General features: G+C 45.0%; 1 protein-coding gene across 4 annotated transcripts in view; it reads right to left on the reverse strand.

Annotated features, from left to right (window-relative positions):
- Window positions 1-18,692, reverse strand: part of glipr2 (GLI pathogenesis-related 2) — a 97,160-nt gene that overhangs the window by 37,484 nt on the left and 40,984 nt on the right. For all 4 annotated transcript variants that reach the window (XM_078226692.1, XM_078226689.1, XM_078226690.1 and 1 more), the window contains 3 exons: window positions 16,398-16,628; window positions 10,636-10,854; window positions 2,945-3,022 (listed from right to left, as the gene is read on the reverse strand). In XM_078226692.1, the coding sequence (XP_078082818.1) occupies window positions 2,945-3,022; window positions 10,636-10,854; window positions 16,398-16,628 (528 nt within the window). The remainder of the gene's footprint in view (window positions 1-2,944; window positions 3,023-10,635; window positions 10,855-16,397; window positions 16,629-18,692) is intronic.

The following is an 18,692-nucleotide window of genomic DNA, read 5'->3' on the forward strand; positions in this document are numbered from 1 at the left end:
GCTGTAACGCCTGCTCTTTGTTGCGATGGGCTTGCAGCCTGGCACGAGATTCTGGAATAGGGAGGGTGTGGTAATCCTAAGCGTTGAGAGACTACATGTGGAGCGCGGTGGGCAATTTAGAGGCTGCGGGTCTCCCACTGAAAGCGGAGGGAGTGGCCCATCGTACTGCAGGGTTACACTCTTCAAGTGGACCATAAAATCTAGTCCTAGGAGTATTGGCGCGCAAAGGTGCGGTAACACAAGGAGCCTGAAGTTCTCGTAAACTGTGCCCTGCACCGTCAGATTGACCACGCAACTCCCTAGCACGGTGACAGACCGGGACCTTGACGCCATCGAAATTGTCTGCTTGACAGTCCGAATCTGGAGACCACACCGCTTCACGGTGTCTGGGTGAATGATGCTCTCCGTGCTCCCGCTGTCAAACAAACAATAAATCGGGCGTTTGTTTACCTGTATGTCCATCATGGACTTGTCGAGTCTGTGAGGCTTGGCCTGGTCCAGGATGATCGACGCCACCGTTGGTTCGTGGGCGCAACTGCAGGCAGCTGAGATGGTTGATGACGACCCCTGCTGGTCATTCGCGGTCGGTGCCGACCAAAATGGCTGCCCCCAAAGGTCGCACGTGGACGATGGTGCCAAAACCTGCGGCCCCTGCAGGTCGCACATGTCTTGCGACTCCGTCGTTTGGAATGGCGACGTCCTGGAATCGCACGTGGTAGAAGACCTTGAAGATGCAGAAGACAAGGAGGCCGGCTCCGGGGAGTCACACGCCGCACTGCTGTTCTTGGATGGAAGTTTGGACCGGCATACCTTGGAATAGTGGCCCTTCTTGCCGCAGGCGGAGCACAACACCGCTTTAGCTGGACATCGCTGCCGAGGGTGTTTCACCCCCCCACAGAAGTAACACCGCGGGCCACCTGGAGCTGCTGCCGTCGTCAGGTCCGAGGCTGGGAACGCAATCGCGCAGTTTTTTGGTCCCGCTGAATGAAGTGGGGTCTGTAACTGCCCCTACCACACTGTCTCCACGTGGTCGTCGGGGTACATTGCCAGACTTTTGGAGGCCGTTTCTAGAGCGTCAGCTAACTCTATGGATTTAGTGAGATCGAGGTTACCTTGCTCCACCAGCCGAAGGCGGATGTACGACGAGCCGATTCCTGCCACGAACGCATCTCAAGCTAGGTCGTTCATGTACTGGTCTGCCGACACTGACTTGCAGTTGCAGGCTCTGGCTAGCTGTTGAAGCTCGCACGCGTACTGTTCCGTCGTTTCGCCGGGCTGCCGCCGTTGAGTGGCTAGAAAGTATCGAGCATGCATCTCATTCGGTGGTTTGTTGTATCGCTTCTTGAGAAGCTCGAGGGCCCCTTTGTAGTCGGTGGCCCCACGGATCGCTAGGTATACAGCGTCGCTTACCCTCGCGTGGAGGACCTGGAGTCTGTCGGCGTCGTCGGTGACCGCTGTGGAGGTGTCGAGGTAATCTTGGAAACACTTCAACCAGTGGTCGAAAGTGTTCGATGCTCCCGCCGCACGTGGGTCCAACGTAAGCCGTTCGGGTTTAAGCATTTGCTCCATAGATCATAGAATCATAGAAACCCTACAGTGCAGAAGGAGGCCATTCGGCCCATCGAGTCTGCACCGACCACAATCCCGCCCAGGCCCTACCCCTACATATTTTACTCGCTAATCCCTCTAACCTACGCATCCCAGGACACTAAGGGGCAATTTAACATGGCCAATCAACCTAACCCGCACATCTTTGGACTGTGGGAGGAAACCGGAGCACCCGGAGGAAACCCACGCAGACATGAGGAGAATGTGCAAACTCCACACAGACAGTGACCCGAGCTGGGAATCGAACCCGGGACCCTGGAGCTGTGAAGCAGCAGTGCTAACCACTGTGCTACCGTGCCGCCCCATGTTTTCTTTGTCGTTTTTTTTTCTCAAAAAAAAAGAATTTACTTGTTGGCAATAAAATTGATGCGCGATATAACACACGAGAGGCTGGATGTACTCGGGAAATAAAGGCTTTTATTGCCAACAATAACAGAGCTACTATATACAGTATACAATCCCAGACTAAAGGGTCACCAGGCACAGCAGTGACCTTTATACCTCTCCCAGGAGGCAGAGCCGACTGGGGTGTACCATAAGGACTATATTAACAGGTAGAACAGCCCAACCCTAACCCCAACAGTAACATATATACAGACTCATAGTACTGGCCAGACCATGGCTCAGCACTACCTGGTAGGAACCAACAATGGTTCACCACAACCCCTTCCTCTTCCACCTTGACCCCTTCTTTTATACAAAACATTTTTTGTCCCAACAGTATATAATCCTCATATTTCGCCCTCTCTTTAATTCTGAAGAAGAATCATACAGACTTGAAATGTTAAATCTGTTACTCTCTTCACAGATGCTCCCAGACCTGCTGAATTTTTCCAGCATTTTCTGTTTTTATCTTAGGGCAATAGAAGGGGTCATCAGCTAAAAAATAGTCCAAAAGCCAACCACTCCACAAACAGATAATAAAAAATTCCCAACCCAATCCCATTCAATTCCTATGTTCCTATGTAAATTTCATCCCAAATCTATCTAATTTCTATCCAACAGACCTGGTGGAGCAATGCATGTGAGTGCTGAGTTTACTAAAGTGGCTCTACAAATCTCCACAACATTGGCATTCCTCAGATTGCTCTAGAATTTCTATCTTGCTTATTGATTAAAATCCCATAATTACAATTGCTGGAACCTTGCTCAGACAATATTTCCAACCTTTCAATAGTTTTCTACACTGATGAAATCATACGTGTAACTAGATTGAGCCACTTGAAGACGCAGCTGGCATTCAGTTTAATGTTTTACTTAAAAGACAGCCGATGCAATGTGTTTTAGCCATGGCTCCAGAGGGACTGATCATTACATGTGCCAATCAGAAACTTACCACAATTCTTCTGAAATCCAGGCGAGGAGAAGTCATAATTTTTAATTTCATTGTACCAGGAATCAACGACTTCCTTTCCTGTAAATATTGGGAGAATAGGTTAGTTAAATCCATTGCCATGTAAAAGAGCAGAGTCTGACTGAAATCTAAGTAACATTGTTTTAGAGACACCTATCACAATTAAACAACATCAATGTCTACATCAATGGGGACGAAGTAGAAAGGATCGAGAGCTTCAAATTTTTAGGTGTCCAGATCACCAACAACCTGTCCTGGTCCCCCCATGCTGACACTACAGTTAAGAAAGCCCACCAACGCCTCTACTTTCTCAGAAGACTAAGGAAATTTGGCATGTCAGCTCTGACTCTCACCAACTTTTATAGATGCACCATAGAAAGCATTCTTTTTGGTTGTATCATAGCTTGGTAGGCTCCTGCTCTGCCCAAGTCCGCAAGAAACTACCAAAGGTCGTGAATGTAGCCCAATCCATCACGCAAACCAGCCTCCCATCCATTGACTCTGTCTATACTTACCGCTGCCTCGGCAAAGCAGCCAGCATAATTAAGGACCCCACGCACCCCGGACATTCTCTCTTCCACCTTCTTTCGTCGGGAAAAAGATACAAAAGTCTGAGGTCATGTACCAACCGACTCAAGAACAGTTTCTTCCCTGCTGCTGTTAGACTTTTGAATGGACTTACATTGCATTAAGTTGATCTTTCTCTACACCCTAGCTATGACTGTAACACTGCATTCTGCACTCTCTTGTTTCCTTTTTTATGAACGGTATGTTTTGTCTGTATCACGCGCAAGAAACAATACTTTTCACAGTATGTTAAGACATGTGATAATAATAAATGAAATCAAACAACAGTAATCACAACCTCCCATATAATAGCACATGGTTATGCTGAATCCATCATAATGAACCATGTTATGAAAAATGACTGTTGTAATAAGCCCCTGTTATAAATTCATTTTAAAGAATTCCTGTGATAATAAGCTTCTATTATGCTAAACCCAATTTTGACAAACACACTCCAATAAACCCATTGTTAAAAAAATACTTGATAAATTTCTATTCTAAAATCCTTCTATACTAAACTACTAGAATAATAAAATCCTGTTATAATTTAACTCTTAATTGAAAGCGGTGTTATGATACAGCTCTATTACAATGAACTCCTGCTATACTAGATATGACACTGTACCTGTTACTAAATTGCAGCTGTATTTGACACTAACATAATTAAGTTAATGAGAGAACATTCCATTGATATAATTTGAGGCTACAATACAAACAGAGAAAATGTGTCTTTGCTCCCAGTTTTTAGATTCATATTTTTCAGTTATGTATGGAACAATATTCTCTGAAAAGAGATGTCCGTGAGGTAACATAACAGATATTTCTTCACCCAGAATGGTGAATCTGTGGAATTTACTATCACAGAACGTAGCTGAGGCCAAAACATATGATTTCAAGCAGGAATTAGATATAGGTCTTGGGATGAAGGGATTGGGGGAAAGGCAGGATCAGGATATTAAATTTGATGATCAACCATGATCATAATGAATGGCGGAACAGGTTCGAAGGGCCAAATGATCTACTCCTGCTTCTATTATCTATGTATGTTTCTATGTAAGAGAATATTTTTTGTCCATCTTTCCCTCTGGACAACCTCCTTAAGTCAAGAATCTTCTCTGGTAAGAAAAAGCCATTGTGCCTCAGGACCCAATACACTGTGCGCAGGCTTTACTTCTTCCATTTTAACAACATTTAAGATGAAGGAGACGGAACACAAAACGAGACATTAACAGAATATGGAGCCCTGATTTTCAGCCTGATAAGAAATTTGACCTATCTGGATGCCCTGACTCAAAAACCTTTACTGAGGTAGTAGACCTGCTGAAAGACCACTACGACCTGAAGCCCCTGTGATTCTGCAGACATCGGGATGAATTTTACCGTCCCGTCCGCCATGGGAATTGGAGCGGGCGAGGGGTGGACCATGGAAAGATCCGTTGACCTCGGGCGGGATTTTCTGGTTTCGGGGCAAACATGGCCGTAAAATCCTGCCCATCGCTTCAACATGATTGGGAGAACTCCTGGAGAATCTGTCACTGAGTTCTTGGCTGGGTTGCAGAAATTAGCTGAATATTGTGAATTTAGACCACCTCTTAATGAATTTTGAGACATATTGGTATGTGGTATAAATGACCTAACTATACTGAAAGAAGCTGTTGGCAGGAACCAATTTGACTTAAAAAAAAACATTGAAATAGCCTTGTCACTTGAAATGCAGAAAAAGGGACTCAGAACTACAAGAGGCATCAGGCAACAAAGTCCTCCAATTAGCAGGAGGGAATTAATGTAATGAAGAGTGCTTGTATAACTCAGGCGTTTAAGGACCCTTTTGATATAGGAATCCTAATGTCAACATCAGATAATCATAGTTAAGGAAAGGCAGTGATGACCCCAGAAAGATGCAGTTGTCAGATGACAGGTTATTGCAAGCACTGTCAAAGGACTCAGCCATGGCAAAGTTTCAGGATAGGCAAAAACACGTGCTACCTAGTGAAAAAGCCTAGGCCAGTACCCGAGCGTACCATGCAGGTATCCCCTCTTCCAGAGACACTACAAATGTTGTATTATAATAACGAAAGTTGCCTCGATAATCGTGGAATTATTAGTGAATGACTATCCCTTGATGATGGAGGTGGAAATGGGAGCTGCAGTCTCCTTTATTGGAGAACAGATCTATAAGCATCTCCAAATGGGCATCCAACTCCTGAGGTTGGAAGATACGAAGACCTGACTAGCCACCTGCAGCGGGGTATCCTTTACAAATCAAAGGCACCACAATGGCCCCAGTAACTTACAGGCAGCAATCAGCTCTTTTCCCACTCATTGTTGCATGGGGGCACAGACCAATCCTTATGGGGAGAGATTGGCTCCAGCAGATTCGGCTGAACTGGTTGGAGATCTTCAGGCTAAGTGTGGGGGGAACTGAGCAAAGCTATCAGTAGGTACCCTGGAGTTTTTCAGGAGGTCCTGGGGAGAATGAAAGGAGCCAATGGCAAGATCTATGTTGACCCTGACTCTACACCGGGGTATTTCAGAGCCAGACCAGTCCCTTATTCCATGCTGGAGAAGGTGGAAACTGAAATAGGGTTTCCTGAAAGCTTGGATATAATAAGGCCTGTTAAGTTTGCAGAATGAGCCGCACCTGTAGTTCCTGTTCTTAAACCCAAGAAATCAGTTCATCTTTGTGAGGATTATAAACTGACAATCTCCAAACTTGATAGATACCCCATGCCCTGGATCGAAGATTTGTATGCTAGGTTAATAGATGGCAAGATGTTCTCTAAGTTGGACATGAGCCACTCCTATCTTCAACTTGAACTGGACAAGTCCGCCCAGAAATATGTGACAATCAACACACATAAGAGACTCTGCAAATATACCTGTTAGCCCTTTGGGATCTCGTCAGTGTGTACCATTTTCTAAAGAAGTTTGGAGAACATCCTTCAAGGGCTACCCAAGGTAGCAGTATACTTAGGTGACATTTTGGTCACGGGGCTTCAGAACAGAAACACCTGGCCAACCTAGAAGAAGTCTTGCAGAGATTTTTCAAAGTGGGATTTCGCTTGAAGAGGGAGAAATTCATTTTTCAAATGGTTGAGGTAACCTATTTTGGCTCCTGAGTCAATGGTAAGGGGTTACATCCAAGAGAGGGTAAGGTAAAGGCCACCAAGGAAGAACTAATTTCAAGGAACACAATGGATTTGAAATCCTTCCTGGGATTAGTCAATTATTATGGAAAATGTATCCCGAATTTGGCTTCCATGCCGGCCCCCTTGCATACCCGACTACGAAAATACCCGAGATGGTCCTGGGAAGCTCCGCAGGTTGAGGCTTTTTCTAAAGTTAAATGCCAGTTACTGTCATCTAACTTACTGGCCCAAATAGCCCTCAGAAAGAACTTGTATTAACTTGTGATACTTCCCCATTTGGGGTTGGTGCAGTGCTGTCACATCACTGGAAAGACGGAACGGAAATGACTATGGTGTATGCCTCCAGGACCATTTTGGATATAGATCGAAAGTATTTCAAATTGAGAAGCAAGTGTTGGCGGTCAAATTTGGTATGACGAAGTTCCATCAACATGTCTATGGTCAATGGTTTTTTATAGTTACCAACCATAAACACTTATTGGGCTTACTCAAAGAGGACGAGGCAATTCACCCCATCACCTCCACTCAGATACAATGCTGGGCTTTGTTATTGGCGGTCTATGAATCTCTGCTGGAACTCCGTCCTGGAGCCCGGAGAGCTAATGCTGACACACTGAGTCACCTACTGTTTCCCACAAGCCTGGCTCCTTTACCAGCACTGGAAGAGGTTATGATGACTCTGAACCTTTTGGAGACATTGCCAGTATCAGCAAGGCAGATTAAATCCTAGAACCAAAAAGATACAACCTTATCCAAAATTATGCACATGATCCTACACGAGGGATTCCAAGGACAACCCTCTGAAGAAATCAAACCCTACCTGATCAAGAAAGCTGAACTTAGTGTTGAGGACAGGATCAGTGATAATTGTTCCATACCCAGGCTGATGTCCAGTATTAAGGAATCACCGAATGGCCAACCAGGAGTATCCAAAATGAAGATGCTGGTTAGGAGTTACATTTGGTGCTCTGGACTTGACTCTGACACAGACTTGGTGAAACGATGTGAACTGTGCCAGGAAAATCATAAACTCCCACCCTCAGCCTCACTACACCATTGGGAGTGGCCTGGCAGGACATGGGTGCATGTGCACTTTGTGGGCCCTTTTATGGGTTCCATGTTTTTAATCATGGCAGATGCACACTACAAGTCACAGAACTGACTTTGTGAAATGGCTTTGTGAGTGGAAAATCATGTCTCACAAATTTGATTGAGTTTTTTGAAGGGGTAACTAAGAAGGTAGATGAGGGCAGTGCAGTTGATGTTGTCTACATGGACTTTAGCAAGGCCTTTGACAAGGTACCGCATGGTAGGTTGTTGCATAAGGTTAAATCTCGCAGGGTCCAGGATGAGGTATCTAAATGGATACAAAATTGGCTTCTTGACAGAATACCGTTTCTTGACAGAAGCCAGAGGATGGTTGTAGAGAGTTGTTTTTCAAACTGGAAGCCTGTGACCAGTGGTGTGCCTCAGGGATCAGTGCTGGGTCCACTGTTATTTGTCATTTATATTAATGATTTGGATGAGAATATAGGAGGCATGGTTAGTAAGTTTGCAGATGACACCAAGATTGGTGGCATAGTGGACAGTGAAGAAGGTTATCTCGGATTGCAATGGGATCTTGATCAATTGGGCCAGTGAGCTGACGAATGGCGGATGGAGTTTAATTTAGACAAATGCGAGGTAATGCATTTTGCTAGATTGAACCAGGGCAGGACTTACTCAGTTAATGGTAGGGCGTTGGGGAGAGTTACAGAACAAAGAGATCTAGGGGTACATGTTCATAGCTCCTTGAAAGTGGAGTCACAGGTGGACGGAGTGGTGAAGAAGGCATTCGGCATGCTTGGTTTCATCGGTCAGAACATTGAATACAGGAGTTGGGACGTCTTGTTGAAGTTGTACAAGACATTGGTAAGGCCACAGTTGGAATACTGTGTACTGTTCTGGTCACCCTATTACAGAAAGGATATTAGTAAACGAGAAAGAGTGCAGAAAAGATTTACTAGGATGCTACCGGGACTTAATGGATTGAGTTATAAGGAGAGGCTGGATAGACTGGGACTTTTTTCTCTGGAGTGTAGGAGGCTGAGGGGTGATTTATAGAGGTCTATAGAATAATGAGGGGCACAGATCAGCTAGATAGTCAATATCTTTTCCCAAAGGTAGGGGAGTCTAAAACTAGAGGGCATAGGCTTAAGGTGAGAGGGGAGAGATACAAAAGTGTCCAGAGGGGCAATTGTTTCACACAGAGGGTGGTGAGTGTCTGGAACAAGCTGCAGAGGTAGTAGTAGAGGCGGGTACAATTTTATCTTTTAAAAAGCATTTAGATAGTTACATGGGTACGATGGGTATAGTGGGATATGGGCCAAATGTGGGCAATTGGGATTAGCTTAGGGGGTTTTTAAAAAAAGGGTGGCATGGACAAGTTGGACCGAAGGGCCTGTTTCCATGCTGTAAACCTCTATGACTCTATGACTATGACCTAAGTGGTCGAAGGTGCACCGCATGAATTCCACGGCGTCTCAGGCTATGATTAAGAAATTGCGACAAAGCTTCTGCACACACAGAATACTGAAAGTCCTGGTTTCTGATAATGGCACGGACTTTACGAACGATTATTTCCAGAACTTTGTGCTCTCCGACGATATCTCAGATGTCTGGACTGCACCTTATCATCCATCGTTAAATGGACTGGCAGAACAGACAGTTCAAACCTTCAAAAATGGTATGAAGAAACAACAGGGGGAATCCATAGAGACTAAACTGCAATGCTTTTTGTTCAATTACAAGACTACACTGCACGCAACAACAGGCGTTTCTCCAGTGGAGCTGCTAATAGGGCAATGGCTTTGTACCGGATTGAGCCGCTATTCCCAAACTTGGCGGGCAGGTTGGAGTCCCAAGAGAAAAACCAAAAATGAAATTATGATTTTTCCAAGGACAGAAAGAATGTTTGCAACGGGTGAGCTGGTTTTCATGTAAGGAGCTGGTTTTCATGTAAGGAGCTGGTTTTCATGTAAGGAACTTCAGGGATGGTCCCAGATGCGTCTTTGAGATCATTATGGAGAAAACGGGATCAGTATCTTACAAGGTGAAAGTTCAGGGTAAAACCTTAAAGAAGCACTTGGACCATTTCAGAACCAGGGAGTCTATGCCCGAGCAGCCCCCACCACTGGTCATGGAGATAGCTGCTGCCAGTGCCAGCCCTCTGCTCGAAGCTGACATTCTCCCTGCGCCAGAAGAGCCAAGCTGACTTGGCTCTTCTGGCTAGTCAGATATGGATTTGGAGATGAAGGTTGAAGAAGTGAACCTCCAGGCTAAAGTGAAACTTGACAAGGAACCCACATCGGTAACCCTGTCATACTCTCTCTGAAAGAAAAGGTCCCCTGCTCGGTTTACATCGCCTGACTCAGCCCTGCCTTCAATGGACCTCCAGTCGAGCACCAAGTGACAGTGAGCACGTCCTCATAGTGGGGGTGCTGGGAGAAATGTATGTTTCGAACATGGACCTAAGGGTAGAGGGATGTTATGATGACCATGAAGGCCAAGGGGGGGTCATCAATTGACCACCCAATGGGCTTCTTGGTCTATGAGCTGCCTTATTGAGCGAGTGAAGGCCCATCCATTGGGAAGCAGCCTGTTATTTACCTGGACTGGAGTTGTAGGTCCCGAGGTGCAGAATACCTGAATGCAAGCCATGGAAGTGGCCCTTTCCTTTGGTACACAATAAAGGATGTTGGTGACAGGAAACTGGCATTTTGCTAAATTACTACAGAAAGGTTGAAACTTTGTAGAATTATTGTGTTGTATAGACTTCAGGATAGGGCAAAGTGCACACAGACTGTAGATGAAAACATTCAATGGTTGGGGTCACCTTCGGATATCCAAACTCAATGTATACTCTCCGACTGATGTTAACCAGTGTGTGCGAGTGTTTCGGGCACTGATGTGACGTACCTGTAACCTGCGGGCTGCCATGGCCTTGCTGACACCAGATATTCTCCCCATATGGTGTGTCGCTGTGCTTCAATGTTTTGCAGTTTACCAGATGCTTTGCCCACTTCTCAGCCTTCTCACTGATTACCGGGTTCATGGTTAATGGTCCAGCTCCATGCTTTGCCCGATATTCATTTAGAGATTCCAGCAACTGTGAGGCAAAACTTCCCGAACCTTCACCTGAAAGGAAGAGATCTCAGTGATGCACTGTGACTGGAAATTGCAGAGCCTGTAGAATGAGGGAACTCATCCTTAAGCAACTCAACATTTCTCGGTCTCTCTCTTTCTCTCCAGGAAACATGACTGTATTTGTTGGCTACCAACTGGCAATGCCCTGAAGTAATAGTCTACTCGATGTATATTTGTCAGCCTTCCACCTTCCATCTTTTGTAAACTTGAGCTTATCCAAGACTCTGCTGCCTTTTTCCATATATTCCAACTCATACCAAGTCCCATTCACCTCTATGCTCACTGAGCTTCATTGCTCCTGGTCTAGCAAAGACTCAATTTTAAAATTCTCATCCTTGTTACAGTGGTTAAGCACTGCTGCCTCACCGCTCCAGGGATCTGGGTTCAATTCCCAGCTTGGGTCACTGTCTGTATGGAGTTTGCACATTCTCCCTGCGTCTGCGTGGGTTTCGTCCGGGTGCTCCGGTTTCCTCCCACAGTCCGAAAGACGTACTGGCTAGGTGGATTGACTATGCTAAATTCTCCCTCAGTGTACCCGAACAGGCGCTGGAGTGTGGCGACTAGGGGATTTTCACAGTAACTTCATTGCAGTGTTTATGTAAGCCTACTTGTGACGAATAAATAAACTTTTAATAACTGTTTTTTAACAAATCCCTCCAGGGTCTCACCTCCTATTCTTCTTTATTTCTTCCTTCAGGGAATGTTGGTGTCACTGGCAAGGCCAACATTTATTGCCCATCCCCAATTGCCCTTGACAAAATGTTGATGAGCCACCTTCTGGAACTGCTGCAGTTCCTGTGATGAGTACTACAACTGAGTGGCTTACTATGCTATTTTAGAGGGTAGTTAAGAGTTAACCACATTGCTGTGGGTCTGCAGTCTCATATAGACTAGATCCAGTAGGACAGCAGGTTTCCTTCCATTTAGAAACAGATGGATTTTGCAGCAATCTAGTAGTTCCATGGACGTCATTATATTTTTTATCTTTCTCCCTTTCTCCTCCTTTAAGATGTTCCTTAAAACCTAAATAAGATTTTACTCAACTATCCTAATGTGGCTCAGTGTCAAATTTTGCTGGATAACACTATTGTGAAGTTCTTTGGAAGTTTGTCGACATTTAAAGTGCAATGTAAATACACATTGTTATTTTTTGTATGTGCCCAAGTTTTACACAGGATGCAACATTTGCAGCAGGGTGTTGTTGGAGCCAGATCTGGAAATCCTGGTGATGTAGAGATGCTGCCCACTTTAATGTCAGGACCCGATTATCATTTTTTTGTTACCCACCTGACAGCGAACAAGATTGGTCTCTGTCAAGTTGGAAAGATCAGAGCTTGTTTAGTGTGAAGGGGTAGGCAAATGGGACAAAGACCAGCAATCAGGAATGAGGGCAAGATCAGAGTTTTGGAGGGGGCAGTTGGAGGGGTGGGGGTGATGGGGAACTCTCCTGCTCCTCCTGGCCCGTAAGGAGTCCTATAACAAGTGGCAGCTCCCAACTCCAATTCACTGCTGGTTTCCCAGGGATTGGGAAACCCAACCCGATTAATTATAGTGTCGGAGCCTGATTTAAATATTCTAATAAACTTTCCTACTTCTCCAAGTTGGGATAGTTGCATATCTCTTACCCACAGGCATAAAAGTGCTCATAGAAACATAGAACAGGAGTAGGCTATTCGGTCCTTCGAGCTTATTCTGCATGACCAAGTTGGGGCACATTCCTGAATTTTTTAAATTTTGAAACCCCTTACTGATTCCCACAGGTTGTGAGGGTTATTTTTTACCACAGTGTTTGTAGGGTATGTATAATAAGGAAGGTCAGCATGATACTGCAATAAATAGCACTATCAGTGTACCTGCATGGTTATCCATGTGACTGTACCCTTAAATGGCCATGTGATAGCCCCCTTTATGACCATATGAATGCATCCTAAAGACCATGTGACTGCATCCTGTAGATGAATGTGATCATTCCTGTACTGCCATGTGACTCCACCCTGAATGGCCAAGTGGTGACATCTTGTGGGGCTGATGGCCAATTTTTCACAGTCATGTAACCTCATACTGGACTGGACTCTTCCCAAATATAACCGTTCTTCCTGGCTGGGTGGAGGGAAGGGTCATAGAACTTGAGGAAGCCTTTACCTTGAACTGGCAACTTGTGACGCGGTATGTGGACTCTGGAGCAAGGCACTCACGCTAGATACATCTTTTGTGTTAGAGTTATCAGCTCTCCCCGTACTTATTTTTGGGGGAGATTCATCACATGACCTCCAGTGTACTCAGTCCCTGTGCTCCCAGAATTGCTTGACCAACATGTCAATCCTTGAGGAGCACCACCATCCCAATTAGAGACCAAGCAGACTGTCCCTTAGCCGAGTGGATGAATTCTGACGATATCTCAAAAAGCATTAATGTGAAGCAATTATTTTTCGCACTCCAATGAATTTTCTCCAGTGTTGCTCACAGCAGTGTCTGGGAGATGGATCCTTATTTCCTGAAGTATCCAGAACAACCCTGGAGGGTTGGCAACCCTATTCTCATGTGACTACCTATCAGTGATTTGCTACTTGAGATCCCCCTCCACCTCAACTCAGACCCCAGAAACTTCAGCAGTGTTATTGAATGGGATTTCCTGTTTGATAAAGTGGTGATGTAGTGGTACCGCTGGAGTAGTAATCCAGAGACTTGGCTCCAGAGACCCAGGCTGATGGTGGAATTTGAATTTAATGAGAAAATCTGTAATTAAAGTCTAATGATGACCATGAAAGGATTGTCCTAAAAACCCATTTGGTTCACTTTATTACTGTTCTTACCTGATCCACAGCGAGCCTTAAATCTAAAAGGAGTGAAACTGCACAGACCAGTTGAAGTCCTCACATCCTTTAAAAAAGTATCTGGATGTGCACTTGGCATATCATAATATTCAAGTCTATGGGCCAAGTGCTGGTAAATAAGATTAGGTGGGAGATCAGGTGTTTCTTGTGTGTCGGTGCAGACTCCATGAGCCAAAAGACAGTGTATGATTCTATGATACTAACATTGGGAGAGCTGTCTTACAGATCAGTGGCTCTGTAACACTACTACTGACCTCCACCATACTAAATGAGTTAGATTTCAAACAGATCTAGCAACTCAAGACTGGGAAGCTATGAGGTGCAGTGGGCCATCAGCACTAGGAGTACTCCAATCACATGGTGACCTCAGGGCTTGGCATATTCCCCACTCTACCATTACCAGCAAACTGGAGGTTAGCCCTGGTTCAATGAACAGTATAGGTGGGCATGCCAAGAGCAGCATCACGCGTACCAAAAGTTAGGTAAAGCTAAAACACAGGACTACTTATGTCAAACAGCATAACCAGCCATCCCACAACCAATGGATCAGATCTAAGCTCTGCAGTCCTTCTATATCCACCCATGGTAGTGGACAATTCATTGGAAAGGAATGTTCCACATATATCCCCTTCCTCATTGATGGGGAACCCAGCACATCAGTGCAACATATAAAGCTGAAACATTCGCAAAAATCTTCAGCCAGATGTGCCTAGTGGATGATCCATCTTGGCCTCTTCTGGAAGTCCCTAGTATCACAGATGCCAGTTTTCAGCCAATTCACTTCAGTCCAAGTGATATCAAGAAACAGCTAAAGGCATTGCACACTGCAAAGTCTATGGGCTCTGACAATACTACAGCAATAATACTTAAGATTTGTAATCCAGAACTAGCTGCTCCTCTGGCCAAGCTGTTCCAGTAAAGCTACAACACTGGCATCTACCCAACAAATTGGAAAATTGTCCAGTATGTCCTGTACACAAAAAGCAGGACAAATCCAACCCAGCCAATTACCACCTCTTCAGTCTATTCTCGATCATCAGTAAAGTGATGGAAGGGGTCATCAGCCATACTATCAAGTGGCACTTGCTGAGCAATAAATGGTTCACTGGGCTGATCCCAGATATGGCAAAATTTTCTTATAAGGAAATGTTGAGTCAGTTCGGCCTATACTCATTGAAGTTTAGAAGAATGAGAGGTGACCTTTTTGAGACATATAAGATTCTCAGGGAGCTTGATAGGGTAGATACTGAGAGGTTTTTCACTTTGTGGGAGAGTCTAGGACCAGAGAGCATAATCTCAGAGTAAGGATCACTACGGACTTGGTTCAAACATGGACAAATGAGCTGAACTCCAGACATGAGGTAAGAGTAACTGCCCTTGACACCAAAGCTGCTTTTGGCCAAGCGTAGCATCAAGGAGCTCAAGCAAAACTGAAGTCAGGGCGAAAACTGTCCTTTGTTTGGAGTCATACTTAGTTCAAAAAAAGATGATTGTGGTCATTGGAGGTTATTCAGCTCAGCTCAAGGACATCACTACAGGACTTTTTCAGGGTAGTGTCCTAAGCCCAACCTTCTTCAGCTGCTACATCAATGACATTCCTTTCATCAAAAGATCAGTAATGGGGATGTTCGCTGATGATTGCATAATGGTTACAGCATTCACCGTAACTCAGATAGTGAAGCAGTCCATGTCCAACATGACCTGGACAATATCAGGTTTGGACTAACAAGTGGCAAGTAACATTTGTGCTACACAAGTGTCATTTGACTATGTCCATTTCCAACAAGAGAGATTCTAAGTATTGCCCTTTGACGTTCAATGGCATCACCATCACTGAATCCTCCATAATCAACATCCTGAGGATTACCTTTGGCCAGAAACTGAACTGAACTAGCCATACAGATACTGTGGTGACAAAAGCATGTCAGAGGCTAGAAATCCTGCAGCATCAACTCATTTTCTGACTCCCCAAAGCCTGTCCACATCTATATGGCACAAGTCATGAGTGTGATGGAATATTTTCCCATTGCCTAGATGAGTGCAGTTCCAACAACGCTCAAGAAGCTCAATACCATCCAGGACAAAGCAGCCCACTTGATTGCTTCCACAAACATTCACTCCCTACCCCACTGGCCCACAATGGCAGCAGTCTGTACCATCTACAAGATGCAGTGCAGGAACTCACCAAGGTTCCTTAGGCAGCACCTCTCAAACCCATGACTGTTACCATCTAGAATGTCAGGAGCATGGGAAAAAAACACTTGGAAATTCCCCTGCAAGCCACTCACCATCCTGATTTAGAAATATATCACAGTTCCTTCACTGTCGTTGGGTCAAAATCTCAGAACACCCTGGGATTGCAGAGCACTGTGGATGTACTTACACCACATGGCTGGCAGCAATTCAAGAAGGCAGCTCAACACCACCTTCTGAAGAGTAATTATGGATGGGCAATGAATGCTGGCCTAGCCAGCGAAGCTCACATCCTGTGAAATAAAAAAACCCTCTAATCTTGGCAAATTTCCTGACATCATCTAACATATAAATATTTATCTACATATAATTATTTGTGGATATGGTGATTTATGGCATGGTTACAGGAGAAATACTCAGGGCAACCTTTCTTCTCCAAGGGGATTGTTTCATTAGGTCAAGATTATTTAAGAACTGTGAGTGTTTCTCAGATAACAGAATCCATACCTGGCATTCTGCTCGTTCCTGATGTCTTGTTGCTCTTTCCTTGTGCTGACCCACCCTCACTCTCCTCCACCTTGCTGCCAACAGGCAGGACGTTTTTGGCGAAGTAGCCTGGGTTGGTGATGTTTCCCACTGGGTCAAACTGAGCCACCACAATGGTGAGACCTTTGCCATCAGTTGCCAGGCCAATTCCAATCTCCTTGGACTCTTTCCAAACCAACTGTGTGAAATGACCTGCAGAGGAACAACAATCAGGCGATTTACAAAGAGTACAGGATCCACAACTTCTGTCATTCAGTAATGTTCATGAGTTGTATCTTCCATAGAACCCACAGCTTACAGGACAGAGCTGCCTTTTTGGTGGAGGATAGGGACAATTTTGGGTTGTGAACCTGATTTTAAGAATAATGAACCTTCCAGTTACGCTTACTGGAATGTGATTAATCAAGAGTCCACCTCTGGGCTTACTGACCAATAAAGGAGGCCTGGCGGGCTGAAAAGGCTGGCTTGTCAGAGGAAGGATTTCTGTTTAAATGGACCATGACCTGATGCAGAGAAGCTCACCAGCACTTCCAGTTTTAGGTTACAGCACACACAAAAATGCTGATGGGACCCAGGAAGGCTGCACCTCCCCAACGTCCCAGTCTTTCACTCTTACCGGGAGGTCCAGCTGAAGAAAGTGAGGGGCTGTAGTGACATAGCGCGCAAGAAATAATACTTTCCACTGTATACTAATACATTTGATAATAATAAATCAAATCAAGTTATGTAAACTCGCCCAAGGACTGGAGAAAGACTGGACAGAAGGGCCAAAGAAGTGAACAGCAGCTCTGGATTCCCACCAACCTGGAGACTATGCAGAATAAGCATCTTGGGGCATGATAGTTGAGTATATTTATACTTTTGAGTATAAAAGTTGGAGTGTTATGGTAAGGTTATATAAGGCATTGGTGAGGCCGAATTTGGAGTATTGTGTACAGTTTTGGTCACCTAGTTACAGGAAGGATGTAAATAAGGTTGAAAGAGTGCAGAGAAGGTTCACAAGGATGTTGCCGGGACTTGAGAAGCTGAGTTACAGAGAGAGATTGAATAGGTTGGGACTTTATTCCCTGGAGCGTAGAAGATTGAGGGGAGATTTGATAGAGGTGTATAAGATTTTGATGGGTATAGATAGAGTGAATGCAAGCAGGCTTTTTCCGCTGAGGCTAGGGGAGAAAAAAACCAGAGGGCATGGGTTAAGGGTGAAAGGAGAAAAGTTTAAAGGGAATATTAGCGGGGGGCTTCTTCACGCAGAGAGTGGTGGGAGTGTGGAATGCGCTGCTGGATAAAGTGGTAAATGCGGGGTCACTTTTTACATTTAAGAAAAACTTGGACGGGTTCATGGATGAGAGGGGTGTGGAGGGATATGGTCCAAGTGCAGGTCAGTGGGACTAGGCAAAAAATGGTTCGGCACAGACAAGAAGGGCCAAAAGGCTTGTTTCTGGGCTGTAATTTTCTATGGTTCTATGGTTCTATAGTTGACTGGTGCAACACTTTCAGTTGTCACATACTGACTTCTGTATTCTTCTGCCAGGCACTCCTCAGAACAATACATCCTGCAGCTGTACCCATTCCTCTCCCTGAAGGCACCTTATATCCCCATCTGAGGAGCCAACACTCACACTAACTCTCAGCTTATAGCCATCTTGCACCCATGTCTCAGTCACCTTCCACAAACAGTCGCGTACACTCCTCTGAACATTCAGACCTTTCTGGTGCTGCTGCTGATCTTGCTTCGAGACCCTCAACAGAGGTTGACAGTGGAGCTGCTCCCTTGCTGCTCTGAAGGCTGATAATAGGGAAGTAGAGCTGAAGGTGGGTGAAGTACTAGACATGTGAAGTGATTTCCAAGCAGCTGGCAATCACATTTCATGTAATGATTGCACTCTGACTGAAGGAGCATTTTACACAGCAACATCTAATCTGACTATTGAATCATAGAATCCCTACGTGCAAATGGAGGCCATTCAGCCCATTGAGTCTGCACCAACTCTCTGACAGAGCATCTTACCCAGGTCAACCATTCTGCCTTATCCTTGTAAAACCCACACATTTACCATGGCTAATCCATCAAACCTACACATCTTTGGTCTGTGGGAGGAAACCAAAGCACTCTGAGGAAACCCACGTAGACATGGGGAGAATGTGTAAACTCCACACAGAAAGTCACCCAAGGCAGGAATTGAATCTGGGTCCCTGATGGCAGCAGTGCTAACCATTGAACCACCTTGCTGCATGTCTGGAGAAGAAACATGGAAA

This window comes from Mustelus asterias, chromosome 13 (assembly GCF_964213995.1).
Source record: "Mustelus asterias chromosome 13, sMusAst1.hap1.1, whole genome shotgun sequence".
NCBI lineage: Eukaryota > Metazoa > Chordata > Chondrichthyes > Carcharhiniformes > Triakidae > Mustelus > Mustelus asterias.